A 21,221-nucleotide genomic window follows, 5' to 3' on the forward strand; every position below is an offset into this window, starting at 1 on the left:
CACACAAAAAGGGAAGCCGTCCAATTAAAAAAACACAACTAAGACTTGATCAGACATCTCTGTGATATGAAACAGAACACTTGGGTGCCTTGAAAGGCCAAGAGCGGTGGGCGAAGCAACCTAGCGTCCATTGTATTAACAGCGCTGGAGATTAATTTAAGTCCATCCACTACGAGAAGAGTTGGTGCAAGCCAAAGTGTGGTCATATTCCTTTTTTGGGCTTCCGCCACTGCGTTTCTCCAAAGGGCCGCAGTCCTGGCAACGTTTTGATAAGTGTCAAAGGCTTTAAGTTGGGGAAGTTGAAAGCGCCGGCTGTGGGATCGTTGTCGGTGCTAAACAGTGCCCAGGGCTGTCTGAAGTCTTTGCCGCTCTGCTTTATCTGCTGGTGTTTTTCCCTAGGGACTGGCTGGAGCATTCCGCTTTCATTAGGCTGAGAATGCGTCGGGGTGGGGGGTGGGTGGGGGGTGGGAGGGAGGGAAGGGAGCGGCTGAAGCAGGATGGCCATTAGCAAAGGCTTTGCCAGCTGCCGCTTCTCCTGCCCATTTAGCAACTCTCGCTTCACGTTTTGTCCTAATGGAGCAGATGATGGTTATTATTTTATTTTTATCGCGATCGCCCATTGCACGGAGAAGGGAATGGGAATGTGGCCCGGAATAGATATGAAGCTGTTAGCCAGTGGCTGCCTTTCCCTTATTTATATATTTCTTCTCATTGTCTTGCAAGATTTAAGAGGGAGAGGAGCGGGAGACTGGCCCCCCACTTCTCAAACGGTAACTGCAAGCTTCAGGGTGCTGATTAGCACGAGGGGAGGTTTGATTTGTTGCCAGGGGTGGGGGGAGAATTGCTGCTTCAGGGATGCACAAATGGTCCCCATTTTCCCTACCCTTCCACTCTTCCTGCATATTTTCGCACACCTTTGCAGCCAATGTCCCCCTCTCATTCTGCTGCTTCTTTTTTTTTGGGGGGGGGGTTATCCTGTTGCTCAGGCAAACAGGCTAATGCTCTACCCCTCGCCATTAAGAACATAAGAAGAGCCCTGCTGGATCAGACCAAGGTCCATCAAGTCCAGCAGTCCGTTCACACAGTGGCCAACCAGGTGCCTCTAGGAAGCCCCCAAACAAGACGACTGCAGCAGCATTGTCCTGCCTGTGTTCCACAGCACCTATATATTAGGCATACTCCTCTGATCCTGGAGAGAATAGGTCCGCATCATGACTAGTATACATTTTGACTAGTCACCATGGATAGCCCTCTCTTCCATGAACATGTCCACCCCCCTCTTAAAGCCTTCCAAGTTGGCAGCCATCACCACATCCTGGGGCAGGGAGTTCCACAATTTAACTCTGCGTTGTGTGAAATAATACCTCCTTTTATCTGTTTTGAATCTCTCACCCTCCAGCTTCAGCAGATAACTTCAGCTGGTGGTTTCATTGTCTACCAGTGCCGCTGAACAAGACGTTGGCCCTGTTCCAGCTTTGGTCAGACGTAATTACACATGATGCACATCTCTTTGAAAGTGATGCAGGGCCGATCGTCCTCCATCCACACTACATTGTTTTCCAATAAGATGTATGACTGAACCTCCTTTGTCCACTGAGCTACGGGCCAAACTATCCCCTGAGTTTGTCAAGGGGATTCACTGCCATTTTTGAGGTGTGGGGTTCCAGATGTATGCTTGCCAGGCCCCGTAGCTCCACCGGCGGGAGCTTTGCGGGGCCACAGCCGAGGTGCGTGATGCGCGCGCCTGGCACGGCGCACCCCCCCCACGCAACACGCCTACATCACTTCCAGGTTTACCTGGAAGCAACACGGACGTTGTAGCGATCTCGGCCGAAACTCTGTGGTTTCCGCGTCTACCCTCTCCAAACCCCTCCCTCCTCAGGCTCTGCTCCAAAAACCTCCCGCCAGTTGCAAAGAGGGACCTGGCAACCCTAACCCAAAACCTTTACGGGTTTACCCGGAAGCGACACACGCGCAGCGTCCGCTCACATGTGCATGCTGTGCCCACCAGCCCTCAGCTGGTCTGCTGGCAGCCCAGTGGATTGGCGGGATTTTACCCGCCGCCACCGGGCACCTGCCAACCCTATCCAGATGGGAACAGCATTATGAGGGCCCAATTGAGTATGGGACCTCAACATGGGACCCCCACACACACACACACACTGTTTCCCAGGCCAAACGGGTGTGTGTGTTATGGAGCCTGGGTAAACAGTACAGGAGGAAGGCCTTCTCCCCCGACACCACAACCCCATGCCAAATCAGGCCCATGCCGCTTTGATTTGTCAGGGTGAAAAAGAATCCCCCCCCCCACATTTTGGCTATACAATAATGCCAATATAAAGGTTTTGGGTTAGGGTTGCCAGGTCTCTCTTTCCAACTGGTGGGAGGTTTTTGGGGCAGAGCCTGAGGAGGGAGGGTTTCGGAGAGGGACTTCAATGCCATAGAGTCCAATTGCCAGAGTCGGCCAATTTCCCCAAGTGAACTGATCTCTGTCGGCTGGAGATCAGTTGCAATAGCAGGAGATCTCCAGCTACTACCTGGAGGTTGGCAACCCTATTTTGGGTTGATGTAGGACACTGGTCCCAAACTCCCTTGAGTCTGTGGGAACTTTTGGAATCTTCAGAAATGAATGAATGAATTCACTGATACGGTCTATTTGACCAGCCAAAAGGCTGATACAACAAATTGTCAACTTGATAAAACTGTAAAACTAATACAAATTACAAAGTTTAATAAAAATATAATATTATTAAATAATATTAAAATATGAGATATTAGTACATGTCACGTGATCAAACTTTTCATCTTAATATGTCTAAAAATATAAGAAGGTTTAACCATTTTTTTCCATCCTAATTTAGTGCATTTTAATTGCAATAGTGCAAAATTTGGCAGTTGGGAGCGAATAATATGGAGTTTCACCCATCAGGAGCTTCTTAGTCAGGAACTCAACTGGGCACTATCTCAGAAGGGCTGTCAGGGAGGCAGGATCAATCATAAAAGGGCTACCCTGGGGTGGGGGCAATCACAAAATGATGAGAAGTTCCAAAACTGTGATGATGACAAGTGTTTTGAAATGGGTGTTCCTTGCAGACCCAAAGGTGATGGGTGCCTCCTGGACTTTTTTTTTTTTATGAAGAAGGAGCCAACATTGGCTTTGTGCTTTGGGGAAGAAGAACTTTGGGGAACTTTGAGCACCAGGAAACGCATCAGTAGGGACCCTCGTTCCCATGAGTGCCCGGCTGGGTATCACTGACATAGGAGATCTGGGTCACATACTATCTAGACTTCTGCCGTGGGCTATGTAAACTGTTCAAAAGAATCCGAGTGTAAGCTTAAGAAGATTGGCATACGAGGACCACTTCACCCCACCAAGGCAGCCAGGCTGGTCACATATTTGGTATAAAACTGTGTTATGAGAAATCCCGGTTTTTTTTTAGGAGTGTGCCAAGAATTCCTCAGTAACAAAGTAATTAATTGTAGATAAGCCTCTCTGAAAGGCAGGTTGCGCACCACCACTGATACAAGCTCGCAATGTGGTACTATTAACAATGATGAGGCCCGGTAGGGTAGGGCAGCTTCCACTGTAAATGGAAGGACCCCCTAGGCATTGATCAATTCTAAAGCTGCTTTAGGTAGACCTTTGCCGTTGCATTCCCCCCCCCCCACAGTGGTGGTGGGGGGTCACATACCCATTTATGACCTTGTAGGGATGCCAGGCTGTGCCAAGCAATTGCTGAGAGTTTGGGGGGCAGGGACATGGGGGGTGCCAACAGGACACATGCTGCGATACCACTTCTAGGAAAAACCATAGAGTTTCTGGAAATTCCTAGAGTTAAGTGATGTCTGGGGTTTCCCCAGAAGTGACATCATACCATGAACGACACCGCTTAGAGCAGCGGTGGGCAACAAATGTTGCTGGCATTGGGTTCCCAGGTCCCTCTTTGCCTCTGGTGGGAGGTTTTGGGGGCAGAGCCTGAGAAGGGTGGGGTTTGGGGAGGAAAGGGACTTCAATGCCATAGAGTCCAATTGCCAAAGCAGCCATTTTCTCCAGGTGAGAGACCTAGGTTCAAATGGGAACTTGCTGGGTGACTTTGGACCAGTCACACTCTAGCCTCACCTGTCTCATAGATTTATTTGAAGGAGAGGGACATTATGTAAGCCGCTTTGGGTCCCCACTGGGGGGAAAGGCAAGGTATAAGTGAAGTTAAAAAAAAAGTCCTTTTAATTAAATACATTTTCGGGGCTCCTACCTTACATACCACTGAAGTACGCTATGTGCAATCATCTTGTTACTAGGTATTGCCATTTTGTGTGACTGGGGCAATATGTGTATTTTTTAGCTTTGGTAGGAAAACACAGTTTTTCGAAGTTATGTATTTCCGTTTGCCAAAGCTACACAATACATGCGTTGCCCTCTTCTAGGGTTGCCAACATCCAGGTGGCGGCTGGAGATCTCCTGCTATTACAACTGATCTCCAGCTGATAGAGATCAGTTCCCCTGGAGAAAATAGCTGCTTTGGCAATTGGACTCTATGACACTGAAGTCCTTCCCCTCCCCAAACCCCTCCTCAGGCTCCGCCCTCTTTGCTGGTGGCAAAGAGGAACCTGGCAACTCTACCCTTTTCGCACAAAATGGTGTCCACGTATATTACACATAGCTTGCTGTCCCAAATTGTGAGCCGGGAGTGCCAAAAATGTTACATAGAGCTGCAATTCTTATAATAAAGTGGAACGTTATTACCTTCCTTGGTTAGGAAGGCATATTGATGGGAGGCATATTGATAAAATCCATTGTGAGAGAAGATTAGTCTTTTGGAAGGAGAAAAGAGCGTATGGCTGAGGAGCCAGGCTTCTGATGCTCATCTGATGCGTGCTCCCTTTTGATTCTTTCAGGGGGGCATGATAGCCTTGCTGCTTTCTATCCTGTGCCTGGTGATGATCCTCTACACTCGACGGCGTTGGTGCAAGCGCCGCCGGGTGCCGCAGCCCCAGAAGAGCGCCAGTGCGGAGGCCGCCAACGAGATCCACTACATTCCCTCTGTGCTGATTGGGGGTCACGGCCGCGAGAGCCTGCGCAATGCCCGGGTGCAAGGTCACAACTCCAGTGGGACCCTCAGCATCCGGGAGACCCCTATCTTAGATGGCTACGAATACGACATCACTGACTTGCGTCACCACCTGCAGAGGGAATGCATGAATGGTGGCGAGGACTTTGCCAGCCAGGTCACCAGAACCCTGGACTCCCTGCAGGGCTGCAACGAGAAATCAAGCATGGACCTTACACCAGGTGGGAGCATAATCTTACCTTGTCGTTACCTAACTGCAAAAATGTATTCGATTGGATGAGGGGTTGTCATCCTACCAAGCACAGATGTAGGTTAGTGTTCTTCAAACTTTTCAGGCATTTCACGGCTCATCTTTAACAGGTTAGAGAGTCATCCTGGATGAGGATCTGGGAGACCCAATTTCAAATCCTCACTCCACCATTGAAGCTGACTTGGTGACCTTGGGCCAATCACTTTCAGCCTAAATCAGGGGTTCTCAACAAGGGGGGAATTCCCCCCCCCAGGGGGGGAATTTTAGGGTTCCAAGGGGGGAATTGGGACCACTATTCATCAGAGTGCGATGTCCTGTAGATTATGTACAATCTGTAAAATTGTAGTTTGTTTTTTTTTAGTTCGATTATCTTGGGAAGGGGGGAATTATATTCTGAACAATTGTGAAAGTGGGGAATGGAGCAAAAAAGGTTGAGAACCACTGGCCTAAATGAAGGAGTGGAAACCAATATTGGGTCCCAGTTGGGGAGATGAGCAAGATATAAATTATCTAAATAAATGAACTAAACCAGAATAAGCCTATGTATACACAGACTCATGTACATACATCTTTCTTTTTTCTTCTCTTGCATGGTAAAATGCATATAGATTTGGAATGTGTGCCAGATTATCTGTATCTTTAAAAGGGATTTCACAGTAATGTAGCTAGGGGTGGGGCAGAGAGGAGGTGCAAAATGAGCAGTGAGGTCCATGTAGTGTATTAAAATTAATGTTAAATTGTAGTAGTGGCAGCAGTAGTAGTTATCATCATCATCATCATCATCATGATTACTAATATTATTACTACTACTACTACTACTGTTATTATTGTTATTGTTATTATTATTCCTTTTCGGTATAAAATGCTTCGGCATGTTTCTAAGTAGATGAAAAGCTGGATACCCCTTTCTGGGAGACTTAGTGAGGGCAGTAGGTCTGGCAGACTAGCACAGCTGACACACCATGATGACTTTTGGCATGCACCTGAGACAGATGTGGTTGATACTGGGGGAGAAGGAGGAGATCAACGTGTGACTCTGTTGAGCTTCTGTGGATTGGACTTTTTTTTCTGAACAGCTTCTGTGTATAAATGGTCTACCAGTGACAACATGGGAGCAATTTCAGCATCAGTCCTCAACAGTTCCTAAATTGTTCTGATGTCAATGCTCTCTTCCCCTGTCTGAGAGGCTGTCCAGGGATAACACAGCTTCAGAATTATATCTGGAAGGATGATCCTCTGAATTTGTTTGCTGCTGGCTCCAGGGGAACTGGTGGTGGTGGGGAGCTGGGAACCTGTCCTAGGCATATCAATAGCAAGGGGTCCTCGCCCCTGCTGCTTTCTGGTCTCCTCCTACAGATGCTGCTCATGCTATTGCCTGGATAGCTGGAAATGAATACTCTCTCTTTCTTCCCTTCTCCCCCTTCTCTTTCTCCTTTTTTGTCTCTTTTTCTCAAAGTTTTTGCCTTAAATTCTTCCTGTTCAGGAAGTGACAATGCCAAGCTGTCCTTGATGAACAAGTACAAGGATAATATCATCGCCACCAGCCCTGTGGACTCCAACCACCAGCAGGCTACGCTGCTCTCTCACACCTCTAGCAGCCAGCGCAAGAGGATCAATAACAAGTCACGAGGTACCGCCTGGGGCTTCCTTCTGGAGCGGGGAGGGAATGGGGATCTGCTGTGAGGCAGTGCCATGGTTGGGTGTCCTGAAAAGAGGCCTGCTGGGTCACACCGAGGATGCACCCACTTCACCAACCCGTTCTCCAGAGTGGCCAGCCAGCAAGCCCACCAAAGGCAGGATAGCAGCAGCCCTCCCTTGTTGGTTATCCCCAACAATCTGCCTCTGAGCACCCAAGTTCAATGAAACTTTCATGGCTAATAGCTATCGACGCACCGTATCTGGCATGAATTTGCTCACCCCACCTTTTAAAATAAAATCCCTCTCTATGGAGGGGGACACAGCTTGGAGCCCCCTCCCCAGATGCTTTGTGTTGCTTGGGAACCAAGATCCAAATTGGCGTTGTTAATTCTTCAAGGAAGAGGGGACATGTGGGTCTGGTGACCCTTACCCATGCTGCATTGCACCACAAGACACTAATGTGTAAGCTTTGTTGTCGCGGAAAACTCAGGTCGTTGATGCATGGGAGTTTTACCTGAGGTTCATTGCTCGCTGGACCCACATTTTCCTATTGGGAATTATGCACCAGCAGTCTCCAGACTCAATTCAAGTCCCCGCCTCCTTAAATGCTGCTTTGTAATTGGCTTATTGTAGAGCTCAGTGTGAGAGAAACCTCTCCCGAAACCCAATTGCAGCATAAAAAAGCATTTTAAGAACAAAAAACAAAAACCACAGCAATCTGAAAGGTGGGGGGAGAAATCCAACCCTCGGTTTTAAAAAGCCTTTCTTCTGCTCAGAAAGAGTTCTGAGGAAGCAGGAAGCATTTGAATCCCCACCTCTTTACACGTTGCTTTGTAATTGGCTGTGAAAGAAACCAAGCTTGCATATTCCGCGCTTATGCATGGGGATTTCACCTGTTCTAAGCTCAGAGGAGAGGGAAGAATTGGGTTAACAGAGGAACAAGAAGTCCTGGGATTTGTAAGGGCATTAGAGGTCACCTCTAATGGATGGAAAACTCATGCATATGAACAACTGAGACAGACCAGGGGTGAATGTGAGTGTAAGTACCCATGCATAAACGACCTCACACTATTTTCATGCAAATGAATCATTGGCACTACCTTCTGCTTCTATGTAATGCCATTGGTGTAGCTCAGGTGAGGATGATGATCCTAAGGAAGCCAATAGAGTAGTATTCTGGCCTGTTAAACAGTGTAGTGGATTTGGATCCCAGGAGGAATAACTGCTAGACTCATTGTAGCCATAGACTGTGCTGTCTTGAAATTGGAGGGTGGGGCATTTTGTAGAAATGTTTCTCAGAATCAAAATCTCCCCTAATGGTGATTTCCCCCCAGAGAACCCACAAAAGGATTATTAAATTCATATGGGATCTTTGATTGGCCAGGGTCATCCCTGCAAGTGTGGTCACTACTTCACTCCTTGGCCTCACTCTAATCGGCTTCCTTTGCCCTTACTGATATCAGCACATCGCTAAATCTGATTGTCTATATAGCGTTGTGACATCATGTCCTGCATGGGATCCCTAACCAGTTGGGATCATTCAAGAAGGAATTAATGAGAGGGCAAATATGGCTCCCAGAAGGAAACAGCCACCAGGGATTGGGGAGGGGGGGAGGGAGCCCCGTCCACTGAAGTTACAGTTTTAGAGGCAAAAATTGAATTTGAAGAATATTTGGTGCAGCACTTTCACATGTTCACCTGGTGACCTTTATCTTTCAGCCCCATTTTCCCATCTGTAAAATAGGAATGTTTTGGAAGACATGAACACTTCAAAGTTTTTTTTTCCTTCCCTTTCTCTTTCCCTTCCTTTGCTGATGCAGAGGAAAGTATCCCTGGGAGCTTCCATTAGCTGTTCTGATTGCTGATGTCTGTGTGAACTGTTCTCGGTAAACCTAGCGATTCATTTAACATTGCGCTTTTCTCGCACACAAAAAAAGGCTATTGACATTCAAACTTACCTTGTTCGCAAGGCCCATTTCTCTGCTGAGTCAGGCACCTCATTTGATCAACTCGGCAATTTGCTCTCAGTTCACAATGGATAACATTTCTTGTCATTTTCTATCTGCGCAGAGGCAGTGTTCAGCATGGCGGTTGGCTGGGTGTGGACGCATGCTCCCTGTTACTGGCTTTCTCGGCTTATGCACACCCTAGGGCCATCATTGTAGGGAGGTCATGGACCACTGCATGCATGTTAGCATGCATATGGGTTTTTTTGTAGTTGTGCAGTTGGTTGCATTAATTAGGCAATGGCATTTATTGCGCTGATGCATGCCCTCAATTGACTGGATCAAACTGCAGTTCCCAGGCAACAGTGTGAGAATGTGTAAATACAATTAATTCAAATGGGCATAGTGTGCAGTGGAACACTTAAGAGACAAGCCATGTAGCTTCCAGCATGGTATAGTGGTTAAGAACAGTGGTTTGGAGCAGTGGAGTGTCATCTGGAGAACCAGGTTTGATTCCCCACTCCTTCACATGAGCGGCGGAGGCTAATCTGGTGAACTGGAATTGTTTCCCCACTCCTACATATGAAGCCAGCTGGGTGGCCTTGGGCAAGTCACACCTCTCAGCCCCACCTACCTCACTGGGTGTCTGCTGTAGGGAGGGGAAGGGAAGGTGATTGTAAGCCTGTTTTGATTCTTCCTTAAGTGGTAGAGAAAGTTGGCATATAAAAAAATCAACTCTTCTTTCTTCTTCCTCCTCCCTCTACTTAAGAGTATCCTAGACCATCAAGAGAATGGGTTTCTTGGGTGAATGGATCAGGGAGGGGGATAGCCATGACAAAAAAGTTGCAATCTAGACCAAACGACCATGGAATTGGCCAGGCAACATGGGCAAGGCTGGGGTACAAAGACAAGCCACACAGGTGTCCTGCCTCCCCATATGGTTTAAACATTCATTTCTACTGCTTTATTTTATTGATGTTTTGTAACCCGGTGATGGTGGAGAATGGGGTTGGGGAAGCGATGTAAGAATGCATGTGCATAGAGCATTTTCCAGGCTCTCAGTGGACGTGGAGAACACTTACTTGTTTGTTTGATGGTGCTGTTCACAGTTTGCAGACAAAATGAAATCTAAACGGCGAGTGATCTAACATCCCTGTTTGGTGGTGGAAAGTGCTGTCAAGTCGCAGCCGACTTACGGCGACCCCATAGATTCTTCAAGGCAAGAGACAAACAGAGGTGGTTTGCCATTGCCTGCCTCTGTGTAGCAACCCTGGACTTGAGAGCCAGTGTGGTGAGTGGTTAAGAGCAGTGGTTTGGAGCAGTGGACTGTCATCTGGAGAACCAGGTTTGATTCCCCTCTCCTCCACATGAGCGGCGGACTCTAATCTGGTGAACCGGGTTGGTTTCCCCACTCCTACACATGTAGCCAGCTGGGTGACCTTGGGCTAGTCACAGCTTTCTTAGAGCTAGGGTTGCCAGGTCCCTCTTCACCACCAGTGGGAGGTTTTGGGGGCAGGGACTGAGGAGGGCGGGTTCTGGGGGGAAGGCTGGAGTCTTCCCAGCCTCGATGTGCACACGCACCGAGCGCGCGCACAGCAGGGCTGGGACTAGGAGAAAGTCTACAGCCTTCCTTTCCACGCTACAAGCCCGATCAGGCTTGTAGTGTGTGTGTGTGTGTGTGGGGGGGAGGCTGGAGCCTTCCCAGCCCCGATGTGCGCACTCTCAGAGCACACGCACAGCAGGGCTGGGAGGAATGCTGCAGCCTCCCTTTCCACGCTACAAGCCCAATTGGGCTTGCAGCATGAAACAGGAGGCTGGAGCCTTCTCGGGAGCGCGCGGGGAATCGTTCCCCCCCTTTCTGCTCCTCCTGCTGGCCATCAGCTGGTCGGTGGGCAGCCTGGTTGATTGACGGGCAATTGCCTGCCTCAACCGGGTAGTTGGCAACCCTACTTAGAGCTCTCTCAGCCCCACCTACCTCACAGGGTGCCTGTTGTGGAGAGGGGAAGGGAAGGCGATTGTAAGCCGGTTTGATTCTTTCTTAAGCGATTCTCCCATCCAAGTACTAACCAGGGCTGACCCCACTTAGCTTCTGAGATCTGAAAAGATCATTCTAGCCTGGGCCATCCAGTTCAAGATATCTCTGCTTAGTAGTATGCAAATGGTGTTTACATGTATTAGCTGCCAGCATCTTCTTAGCCTTGGCTTGGCTTGGCTTGATGGTTCATACGACTGTATCAAGATGCTTTTGGTGTGATGTTTTACTGATGCTCATGTGTACCTTGAGAAAACACTGCAAAAAAGCAGTGGTGATGCATTGAATGTACAATCGCTACAAGAGTATTGTTTTTTTGCATGTATGTGTTCCCTCCCGCCACCAAAGATGCTGACTAGCGGAGGAAACTGAAAGCTGGGTCAAATTAAACTGTGCTTCAGTTTCAGAATTAATTTTAGCAATTTTCCTAATTAAGATGGAATTCAGGAAGAAAGATAGTCAGTTCAGAGACAAACTCCAGCTTGATAAAAGAACAAAACTGGAGAAATCTGCTCACCCAACCAGTGCCCTGGAGAGACTCAATGGCTGGGCGGGGGGAGGGGGTTGAGGGGGCTATATAAGTAGCTGCTGTTAATTCATACAGGGGGATAAAGAGCTTTACTTGAGGGTGTCAATACCTTTTTACAGTGGGGACTCTGCCTCTGTTGACTGGCACCCTGGAGTGGTTTCGAGTGGTGGAGTCTGGAGAACTGGGTTTGATTCCCCACTCCTCCACATGAGTGGCGGAGGCTAATCTGGTGAACTGGATTTGTTTCCCCACTTCTCCACATGAAGCCAGCTGGGTGATCTTGGGCTAGTCACACTGTCTCAGCCCCACCTACCTCACATGGCGTCTGTTGTGGGGAGGGGAAGGGAAGGTGATTGTAAGCAGGTTTGATTCTTCCTTAAGTGGTAGAGAAAGTCGGCATATAAAAACCAACTCTTCATAGAATCATAGAATCGTAGAGTAGAAAGGGACCACCAGGGTCATCTAGTCCAACCCCCTGCACAATGCAGGAATCATACTTCATGCCCAGAAGATGGCCAAGATGCCCTCCCTCTCATGATCTGCCGAAGGCAGGGATGGGGAACGTCCGGCCCGGGGGCCGTATGCGGCCCCCGGGGACATTTTTAGTGGCCCTCGGGAGCTCCAGGGCCCAGCCGCAGAGGCGCAGCACAGCGCAGCCCTCCCTGAGGGTGTTCCTGGGGCTGTGGCACCCTTTGGACCTCCTCTCGTCGACTCATGCCGCCTGTCAAGCGGCAAGGGGGGGGGGGAAGAGGCCAGTGGTTCCCGGCGGCGGAACGTGCATGTGAGAGCTGATTGGGCTTGGAGGGCCTTTTGTGGACTCGGGGTTGGGGGTGGGAGGGCGTGGAGGCCCAGGCAGGTGGGGTTGCGTGTGCTGCCATGTATGTGTGTGTTGGGGGAGGCGTGGAGGCTGGGGCGTGGGGCCAGCGTGTGCGGGTGTGTGTGTGTGTGAAGGCTTTTCTCTTTTTTTCTGTCACTCTTTCTCCTTTCTCCCCCTCTCTGCCTCGTCTCTTTCTTTGTCTGTCTCCTTCCGTCCTTTTCTCCCCCTCCATTTCTCTGTTGCCCTTCCTTCCTTCCCTGAGGATCGGCTGCAGTTTGCTGGGGCCCACTGCTGGCTGCCCTCCTGCCTGGGAGAGGGGAGGGAGGGGGAGCGGGGGTGCCCTCCAGGCCTTCTCTGCGTGGCCTCTCCTATGGTTGCCAACCGCCAGGTGGTGGCTGGAGACCTTGCAACTCTAGCCTCTCCCCCCCCCCTGTGCCGGGAGATCTACACCTGGTTATGGCCCCTGAATGATATTATAAATGAGCAAATGGCCCTTGGCAGGAGAAAGGTTCCCCACCCCTGGCCTAAGGTCATAGAATCAGCATTGCTGACAGATGGCCATCTAGCCTCTGCTTAAAAACCTCCAGGGAAGGAGCACTTACCACCTCCCGAGGAAGCCTGTTCCACTGAGGAACCGCTCTTCTTTTTCTTCTTCTTCCATATTGAGATCCCTGCAGCATATAAACCCTCTGTTCATATATACTCACCCTTGCACATCCTGCCTGTCATAATGACAGACATTTTGCTAGTTGATAATAACATCGACAATATAGAAATTTTTGCTCCTAATTATAGCCTACGTATGGTGAGAGCATGTCATAATAGCTGGAGCGCATCCACATCTGTACTTCTTTTGTGTACTTCAGGCATACCTCCTACTCTGATGTTCTTGCACTTTTCACATTGTACAAACGTTTCTCTTGAAAGCTTAAGGTCTTTATCGGGTTAAGAGTCCGAGATTCAAACTGCACCTTAGAGGGAGCTGTTCATTTCTTTTCCTGTGTGTTTTCCCCCAACTCAGAGCAGTCTGCAAGTATGTGTGGAGAAAGGGTGGACAGAAAAGAAACCCAGAGCTCTGTGCAGAGTGTAATTTGGCAGACAAAAGATCACCTTGACATTTACACGTGAGAAAAAACGGAGAGGAGTCCACCTTTTCATCTCAGCAGGAATCTTTGATATGCCCGATAAGACAAGCAACCCTTCTCTTTGTTGTGCAGTTGAGGGATGGGGAAGCGAAACGTAAGCTTGTAACTTTTGGCAGCTGTTGTTAGTAATATTTTTAAGGCAACTTTTGTTTTGTTTTTTCCTATTTTTTTTTGATGTAGCTGGCTCTGCGTTTCTGAACCCCGAAGGAGATTCTGGGACCGAAGTGGACAATGACCCGCAGCTGACATTTTACACAGACCCATCGCGGAGTAGACGGCGAAGTAGGGGTATGTGGAAGTAAATATGGCATTTTGGGTTGATGGTAATTGAGAATGTGGCTCACCACAACCCATGGCATGAGGACCACCGAGTCAAGCCAATGGCATCAAAGAAGAGGAAGGTTTGGGAAGTGGATTGAAGGGAGATATGAAGGGATGGTAGCAATTTATAGGTGCGAGGAGGAGGAGGAGGAGGAGAAGGAGGAGGAGAAGAAGAAGAAGAATAGTTGGTTTTTATATGTCAACTTTCTCTACCACAAGGGACACTCAAACTGGCTTACAATCACCTTCCCTTCCCCTCCCCATGGCAGACACCCTGTGAGATAGGTGGGGCTGAGAGAGCTCCAAGAGAGCTGTGACTTGCCCAAGGTCACCCAGCTGGCTTCATGTGTAGGAGTGGGGAAACCAATCCAGTTCTCCAGATTAGCCACCGCCACTCATGCGGGGAGTAGGGACTCAAACCCGGTTCTCTAGATGACAGTCCACTGCTCCAATCCACTTCTCTTAACCACTACACCACGCTGGCTCTCTTTTAAGAAAGGTTTTCAGACCCATATAAGTATGTGCAGTGGAAGCTCCATTTCTGAGCTGCTCTTTGACCATAATAATTCATTCCTTAATTCCTCACTGCAACCCCTTCTTGCTATCCCTGCCCAGAGCAGAGAGTTCACACAGCTGCAGCCCGGTCTGATGTGGACTGCATCCTATCCAATAAAACACCCTCTTTAGTATTGTTCCAGGGAGGCTGTAAAAGTGGTCTGTTTAGGAGGGTTTTTCTTGGTGGGGGGATGAAAGGTCTGACAGGTTCATTGGGCTTGGGCATTTCGATGGCATCACATCTCTGGGCAGGCTTTTTAGGCGTTGTGTTAGTTTTCAGGCAGAACATTTTATCTGTTTTACGTCTTGCTGTCCTCTGCCTCGGGTCCCAACGGGTTTGAGAGAAAGGCAAATATTTGAGATAGGAAAATAAAATAAAGAAGACGGGCAGTGAAAGGGAGTGAGCAGAGCTGCTTTGACAACAGGCATGGGAACGACGCAACGCTTGTGAACACATATAGTTTCAGACCCAAACTACATGTTACGGTGGCCACAGGCCAACCTGTGACCACCAACACCATCTTAGAGGAAAGTTTAGCTGTGTGCAAATTGCCACGAGGGCCCAAGGATTGGCCCTATGCTGTGGTGGTCTGAGGAGATCTTGTTCCCCCTCCCCAATGCCTTTTCAGGTGTCAAATCAATGGGGTTTCTGGCACTTGGAAAGGTGTGGGGAGCAAACAAGATCTGCTGGTGCCACCGCAGTGTGGGCCCAATTAGGATCAGGCCCTTGCGGCAATTTTTAAATGGCTAAATTTTCCTCTGAAATGTCATCGGTGGTCATGGCTTGGACCCGTGGCCACGTTAACCCGTCGTTTGCCCTCAGTTTAATCACATTCCTCTTTGTACTTGATAACGCTTAAAGCCATATTCCAGGGAACCCTGGAGTCCCTTGCAAAAGCGATTCTGAATGAAAAGATCAGTAATGATCTTCCCTGATGGGCCACATGTCTCTCAGTAACTGCCTGCATGACTGCATCGAGGGTATTCTAGATTGCCTCCTTTGTTCTGTGTGAATTAGAGTAGCCTCCAGGTACTAGGTGGAGATCTCCCACAATTACAACTGATCTCCAGCCGATAGAGATTAGTTCACCTGGAGAAAATGGCCACTTTGGCCATTGGACTCTATGGCACGGACGTCCCTCCACTCCCCAAACCCTGCCCTCCTCAGGCTCTGCCACAAAACCCTCCCACTAGTGGCGAAGAAGGATCTGGCAACTGTAGTCATGTGACAGTGATGGCGTATCTCCTCCCATCACTGTGCCTACTTCTTTTGCTTCGTGCAACTGCAGAATGCTCGTCTTCCTCTTTTGCTAGGGTAGTTATTGACCAGGCGGTGGCACTTGGATTTGCCAGACCTCCAGACAGGACTCAGGAACAATGGAGGTGGGCTCATCAGTGTGTTGCCCATGGCTGCCGCTAGGAGCTTGCCCTGACCAGGATCAGTGTACTATGCTTCTCCATAACAGATGCCACAGCAGTTGTCCACTACTGTTTACTCATGAACACATGAAGCTGCCTTATACTGAATCAGACCTTTGGTCCATCAACATCAGTATTGTCTACTCAGACCGGCAGCAGCTCTCCAGGGTCTCAGGCAGGGGTCTTTCACATCACCTTCTTGCCTATAACTAGAGATGCCGGGGATTGAACCTGGGACCTTTTCATGCCAAGCAGATGCTCTACCACTGAGCCACAGCTCAGTGGTAGAGCATCTGCATCTGAAATTTCAAAATTTCAAAAGTGACTACAGTCTCATCAGAGATGGGGGCATGTGTGAAATAGTGTTTCCAAGGGTTTATCACTGGGAGCCCTTTAAATATTATTGTCGTCCCCCGTGTTGTGGCTGGGAGCAGGTTCTGAGCCACTCTTTGTCTTGCTTAAAACCATGCAGTGAATTCACATAACATTGCAGAAAAGCTGTATATTTTCAGGACATTTGATTTGGCTCAGGTCACCAGGGTGTGCCTGAAAATTGGCAAGAGTCCAGAGGTGGTGGTGGGGGGATGCTATCGACAACAGTGTGATGTCACTTCTGGGAAAAACCTCATACCTCTCTAGGAATCATGCTTCCTAGAGAGGACTGCTATCACTTCCAAGTTTTCCCCATCGTGATTTTTTGGTTTATTTTTCTGCCTTGGAGTGGTGGTAAGAAGAGAGGGTGTCCGGCGGGAGGTCTCCCACCATAGCAGGAGCCCAGCGAACCCTCATTTTGGCTACATTTAAGGCGGAAGATTTATACGATCTGAAGAGAAACCAGAATATATATATTTCATGGTTATCTTTGGGAACTATCAGTACAGATCAGGTATTCTCCCCTTCCTCCCCCTTTCAGGATTTCAGTATATCAGGTACAAAAGCTTGTTTCGTTGTATGCAAGGATTACCACTAGCTGAACTGGCTGAGGGTCTACGGGCTCTACCTACCTTCAATAAATGGCATCCCTGCAATCTCCTCTCACAGACCTAATGTGGTTCCATTCTAGGTCAGCAAAAAATTTATTCCCCAAACGTCAGAGTAATCCTATATACATGCAATAGTTGCTCAAATGCAAACACAGGCCTTCAGGCACACAGCAAACAACACGAGATCACATCTTGCTATCGCAGTGAGGGGAAACGACAGTTTCTGTGGCACTGGAGTCTTCATGATTTCCCACCGATGCTGCCATGAGAGCCAGCGAGTATGGTGTAGTGGTTAAGAGCGGTGGTTTGGAGCTGTGGACTCTAATCTGGAGAAGCGGGTTTGATTCCCCACTCCTCCACATGAGCGGCGGAGGCTAATCTGGTGAACTGGGTTGGATTCTCCACTCCTACATGTAAAGCCAGCTGGGTGACCTTGGGCTATTCCCAGCTCTCTTAGAGCTCTCTCAGCCCCACCTACCTCAGAGGCTGTCTGTTGTGGGGAGGGGAAGGGAAAGTGATTGTAAGCCGGTTTGATTCTTCCTTAAGTGGTAGAGAAAGTCGGCACATAAAAACCAACTCTTCTTCATCGTCGTCTTCTTCATGAGCGAGAGCACGCTTCTTTTACGGGTGGGCCAACAGTGGGCCACCTGCATTCGGCCCGCACGATGCCCTGCTCCAATTGCATGGCAGCTCACGGTCCAGCCATCTGGATACTGAGCTGCCTTTTAGAACTGGATCTGTTTCAGGGAAGAAGGGATGGTTCGTGGCGCCGTTTGCACAGCTTGCCGGGTTAGAAAGTGCTGCCTAGGCGTGGAGCCAACATCTGTGCTCTTCATTTTCAACAAGTGGCTTTCTAGAGGACTGCAAAATAAAAACCCTGGGGTGGGGATGAGGAGGCATCTTCTCCAAAATTGCTGTCAGATTGCCCCTATTTATTATTTCTGTTGTTCTGGAACTATACAGTATTTATTTGTTTGTCTGAACATTAACCCTTGCTTTTCTCTATGGCTCAAGGTGGCTTATAATACTAGGGTTGCCAGGGTTGGGAAATACCTGGAGGTTTTTGTGGTGGAGCCTGATGAGAGCAGGGTTTGAGGAGGGGAGGGACTTCAGTGCCATAGAGTCTAGTGGCCAAAGCAGCCATTTTTCTCCAGGTGAACCAATCTCTGTCGCCTGGAGATCAGTTGTAATACAGGGAGATCCCTAGCCACCACCTGGAGGTTGGCAACCCTCGATAATACATAGATAAAAACAAGTGATAATAAAGCCCCAGTTCACCACCTCCAACCTAATAAAAAGGACTGCACCTTACACTCCCTTAACAGCTCTTGCAAATAAAACAACCTTGCTGTGCCTCTGAAAGGTTTCCAAGGATGGAGCCTCCTTCATCTTTGTGGGGAGTCTGCTCAATAAAGCGGGAGCAACCACAGAGAAAACGTGGGCCCTAACTGAGGCTAGCTGGAGGGAGGAAACATCCCAAAGGTGGAAGGTGGCAACCTGAAGACCGTAGCTGGTACATGGGGGTATAGGGGGAGACACCGTCCTTTAGATAGGGAGCCAGTGTGGTGTATTAGTTAAGAGTGTCGGACTTGTATCTGGGAGACCTGAGTTTGAATTTCTGTTTGTGCCATGGAAGCTCTTTGGGTGACCTTGGGCCAGTCACACTCTCTCTCTGCTTAACTTAACTCACAGGTTTGTTGTGACAATAAAATGGAGGAGAGGAGCGTGATGTCAGCCCCCTTGGGTCTCCATTAGGGAGAAAGGTGGGTGTAAGTAACTGGTAGGATTGCCAACCTCCAGGTACTATCTCCCAGTATTACCGCTGATCTCCAGCCGATAGAGATCAGTTCACCTGGAGGAAATGGCCACTTTGGCAATTGGACTCTATGCCATTGAAGTCCCTCCCCTCCCCAATCCTGCCCTCCTCAGGCTCTGCCCCAAAAACCTCCCACCGGTGGCAAAGAGGGACCTGGCAACCCTATGAATTAGTTAGATGGATAGATGGATATGTAGGATGTGTGGAATATGTGTGAAGGGTTTTAAAGATCAAAACCAGCATCTTGAATTGAACTGGGAAATAAAGTGGCAGCCAGAAATGCTCTTTTAAACTAAACAAGACCATAACAAAGAATCAGGCTGCCATATTTTGGACCAGCTGCAATTTCCAGGTTGTCTTCAAGGCAGGGCCAAGGTAGAGCATGTTATAGTGGCCAAGCCAATATGGTACCATGATAACTTGCAGCAAAAGGATGGCCCATAGCCTGATCTCGTCAGATCTCAGAAGCTAAATAGGGTCAGCCCTGGTTAGTATTTGGTTAGTGTAAACTGATTTGGATCAGTGTGTGTGTGTGTGTGTGTGTGTGTGTGTGTGTATACACACACACACACACACATATATATAAAAAGAAATACTATAGAACATGTTAAAATTGTTAACTTTGACGATATGTGTCAAGAACTCTAATCTGATTTATTAATGCAAATATACTGATTAAGAAATAAATAATAGTTAATAACATTCACAGTTGATAATTCATACACCATATATGTTATGAATTTTAATTACTCTTATTTATGCTTACATTTATATTTAGATTAAGAAATGTTATAGAACAGGTTAAATTTGCTAATTACGTTTTTATGCGTTAAGAACGCTAAGCTGATTTATTATTGTTCAAGAAAGCTTATTGATTAACTCAAATAAGTCTAGAAATATATAATAGTGAACAGATAAAACTAACAATTTATGCATGGTGGATATTTCATAAAAATATAAACAGTTATGGTCACACAAACCATGAAGATGAGCCATTTATATAACCATATTAGAAATAGTAAGGGTGAATTACTAATTTATCTTCCATGTGTTAAAATCTTTTCCCTTTCCCATGTGACGGCTCTTTCAGTATTTGTCGAGTCTCCCCGTAGTCTTATCTATGTGGTATAGTAAGAGTGGTGGACTCAAATCTGGAGAACCGGGTTTGATTCCCTAATGCTCCACATGAGTGGCGGAAGCTAATCTGATGAACCGGATTGGTTTCCCCACTCCTACACATGAAGCCAGCTGGGTGACCTTGGGCTAGTCACAGTTTTCTTTGAGCTCTCTCAGCCTTACCTACCTCACAAGGTGTTTGTTGCGGGGAGAAGAAGAGGAGATTGTAAACCAGTTTGATTGTCCTTAAAAGGTAGAAAAATTGGCATATAAAAACCAACTCTTCTTCTTTTTCCAGGTTAAACATACCCAGTCCATTCCCCCTTTACTTGTAGGCATTATTGTTCAAATTCACTTCTCACTTTTTTAACACACACCCTATGCGTCTTCAATAAAGCTCGCACTTCTGATGGCCTATTGGTACAAGTTGATAAGCGATCCCGCCAATCAAGAGCCTTCTTGGCTTTTACCATCTTGGCTTTTACTTGGAATGGCATGCAACCATGTAATTCTGTATAAACCTGGCTGTGGCCCACTTCAAGTGACTATACTTTCCAGAGTCCAACATGTTGGGGTAAAAGGACAGTGGAATGCTCTGAGTTCCTGTAGGATCTCGTTTCATTGATCTTCCAAGAGGCTTCTTTCTTTCTTTCTTTCTTTCTTTCTTTCTTTCTTTCTTTCTTTCTTTCTTTCTTTCTTTCTTTCTTTCTTCCTTCCTTCCTTCCTTCCTTCCTTCCTTCCTTCCTTCCTTCCTTCCTTCCTTCCTTCCTTCCTTCCTTCCTTCCTTCCTTACTTCCTTCCTTCCTTCCTTCCTGAAAACTTTGTTTGGCTTTCTTCCATTTGTCATTAAAAGCATATTACCTTTAGCAAACTCAGCTCGTTTTCCACTGTTTGATGGGTTCATGTTGCTGTTGAGCCAACACTTAGCACTGTGGCACAGGACTGAGTGAGATGACCTTTGGGTCCATTCGGTTGTGACTTCCTCTTCAATTGCTGTTTGCTTTGCCCTTGCAGTTGGCTCGCCAAGGAGTCCGGTCAGCAAGACCACCCTGACCCTCATTAGCATCACTAGCTGTGTCATTGGCCTGGTGTGCGCTTCCCACGTGAACTGCCCGCTGGTGGTCAAGATAACATTGCATGTTCCGGAGCACCTCATCGCGGATGGTAAGCAAACGCTCTATATTCCACCCTGCCTCACATCCTCCAGGGTCAGAGTAGTCAGGCAAAGGTCATTTCCTGTTGAGCAAACTGGCATACTTGAAACTTTGTGTATAGTTCAGGAAGGATTGGGAGCAGAGAACAGACCAATGCACCAATGTGACTGAGGCCCCACCATGACCAATCAGCAAGAGCAGTGATCTTGCTGATTGAGAGGAGAGCCAGCGTGGTGTAGTGGCTAAGGGCAGTGGTTTGGAGCGGTGGACTCTGATCTGGAGAACCGGGTTTGACTGCCCACTCCTCCACATGAGCAGCAGAAGCTAATCTGGTGAACTAGATTCCCCCCCCCACTCTTGCACATGAAGCCAGCTGGGTGACCTTGGGCAAGGCACGCTCTCTCAGCCTCACCTACCTCATAGGGTGTCTG

At 48.0% G+C, this 21,221-nt stretch overlaps 1 protein-coding gene across 1 annotated transcript in view; it reads left to right on the forward strand.

The window, feature by feature from the left end:
- Nucleotides 1-21,221, forward strand: part of ASTN1 (astrotactin 1) — a 270,848-nt gene that overhangs the window by 115,322 nt on the left and 134,305 nt on the right. The window contains exons 3-6 of the mRNA XM_056845094.1: nucleotides 4,897-5,290; nucleotides 6,776-6,949; nucleotides 13,607-13,714; nucleotides 20,651-20,800. Of these exons, the coding sequence (XP_056701072.1) occupies nucleotides 4,897-5,290; nucleotides 6,776-6,949; nucleotides 13,607-13,714; nucleotides 20,651-20,800 (826 nt within the window). The remainder of the gene's footprint in view (nucleotides 1-4,896; nucleotides 5,291-6,775; nucleotides 6,950-13,606; nucleotides 13,715-20,650; nucleotides 20,801-21,221) is intronic.

Source organism: Euleptes europaea, chromosome 2, assembly GCF_029931775.1.
Source record: "Euleptes europaea isolate rEulEur1 chromosome 2, rEulEur1.hap1, whole genome shotgun sequence".
Taxonomy (NCBI): domain Eukaryota; kingdom Metazoa; phylum Chordata; class Lepidosauria; order Squamata; family Sphaerodactylidae; genus Euleptes; species Euleptes europaea.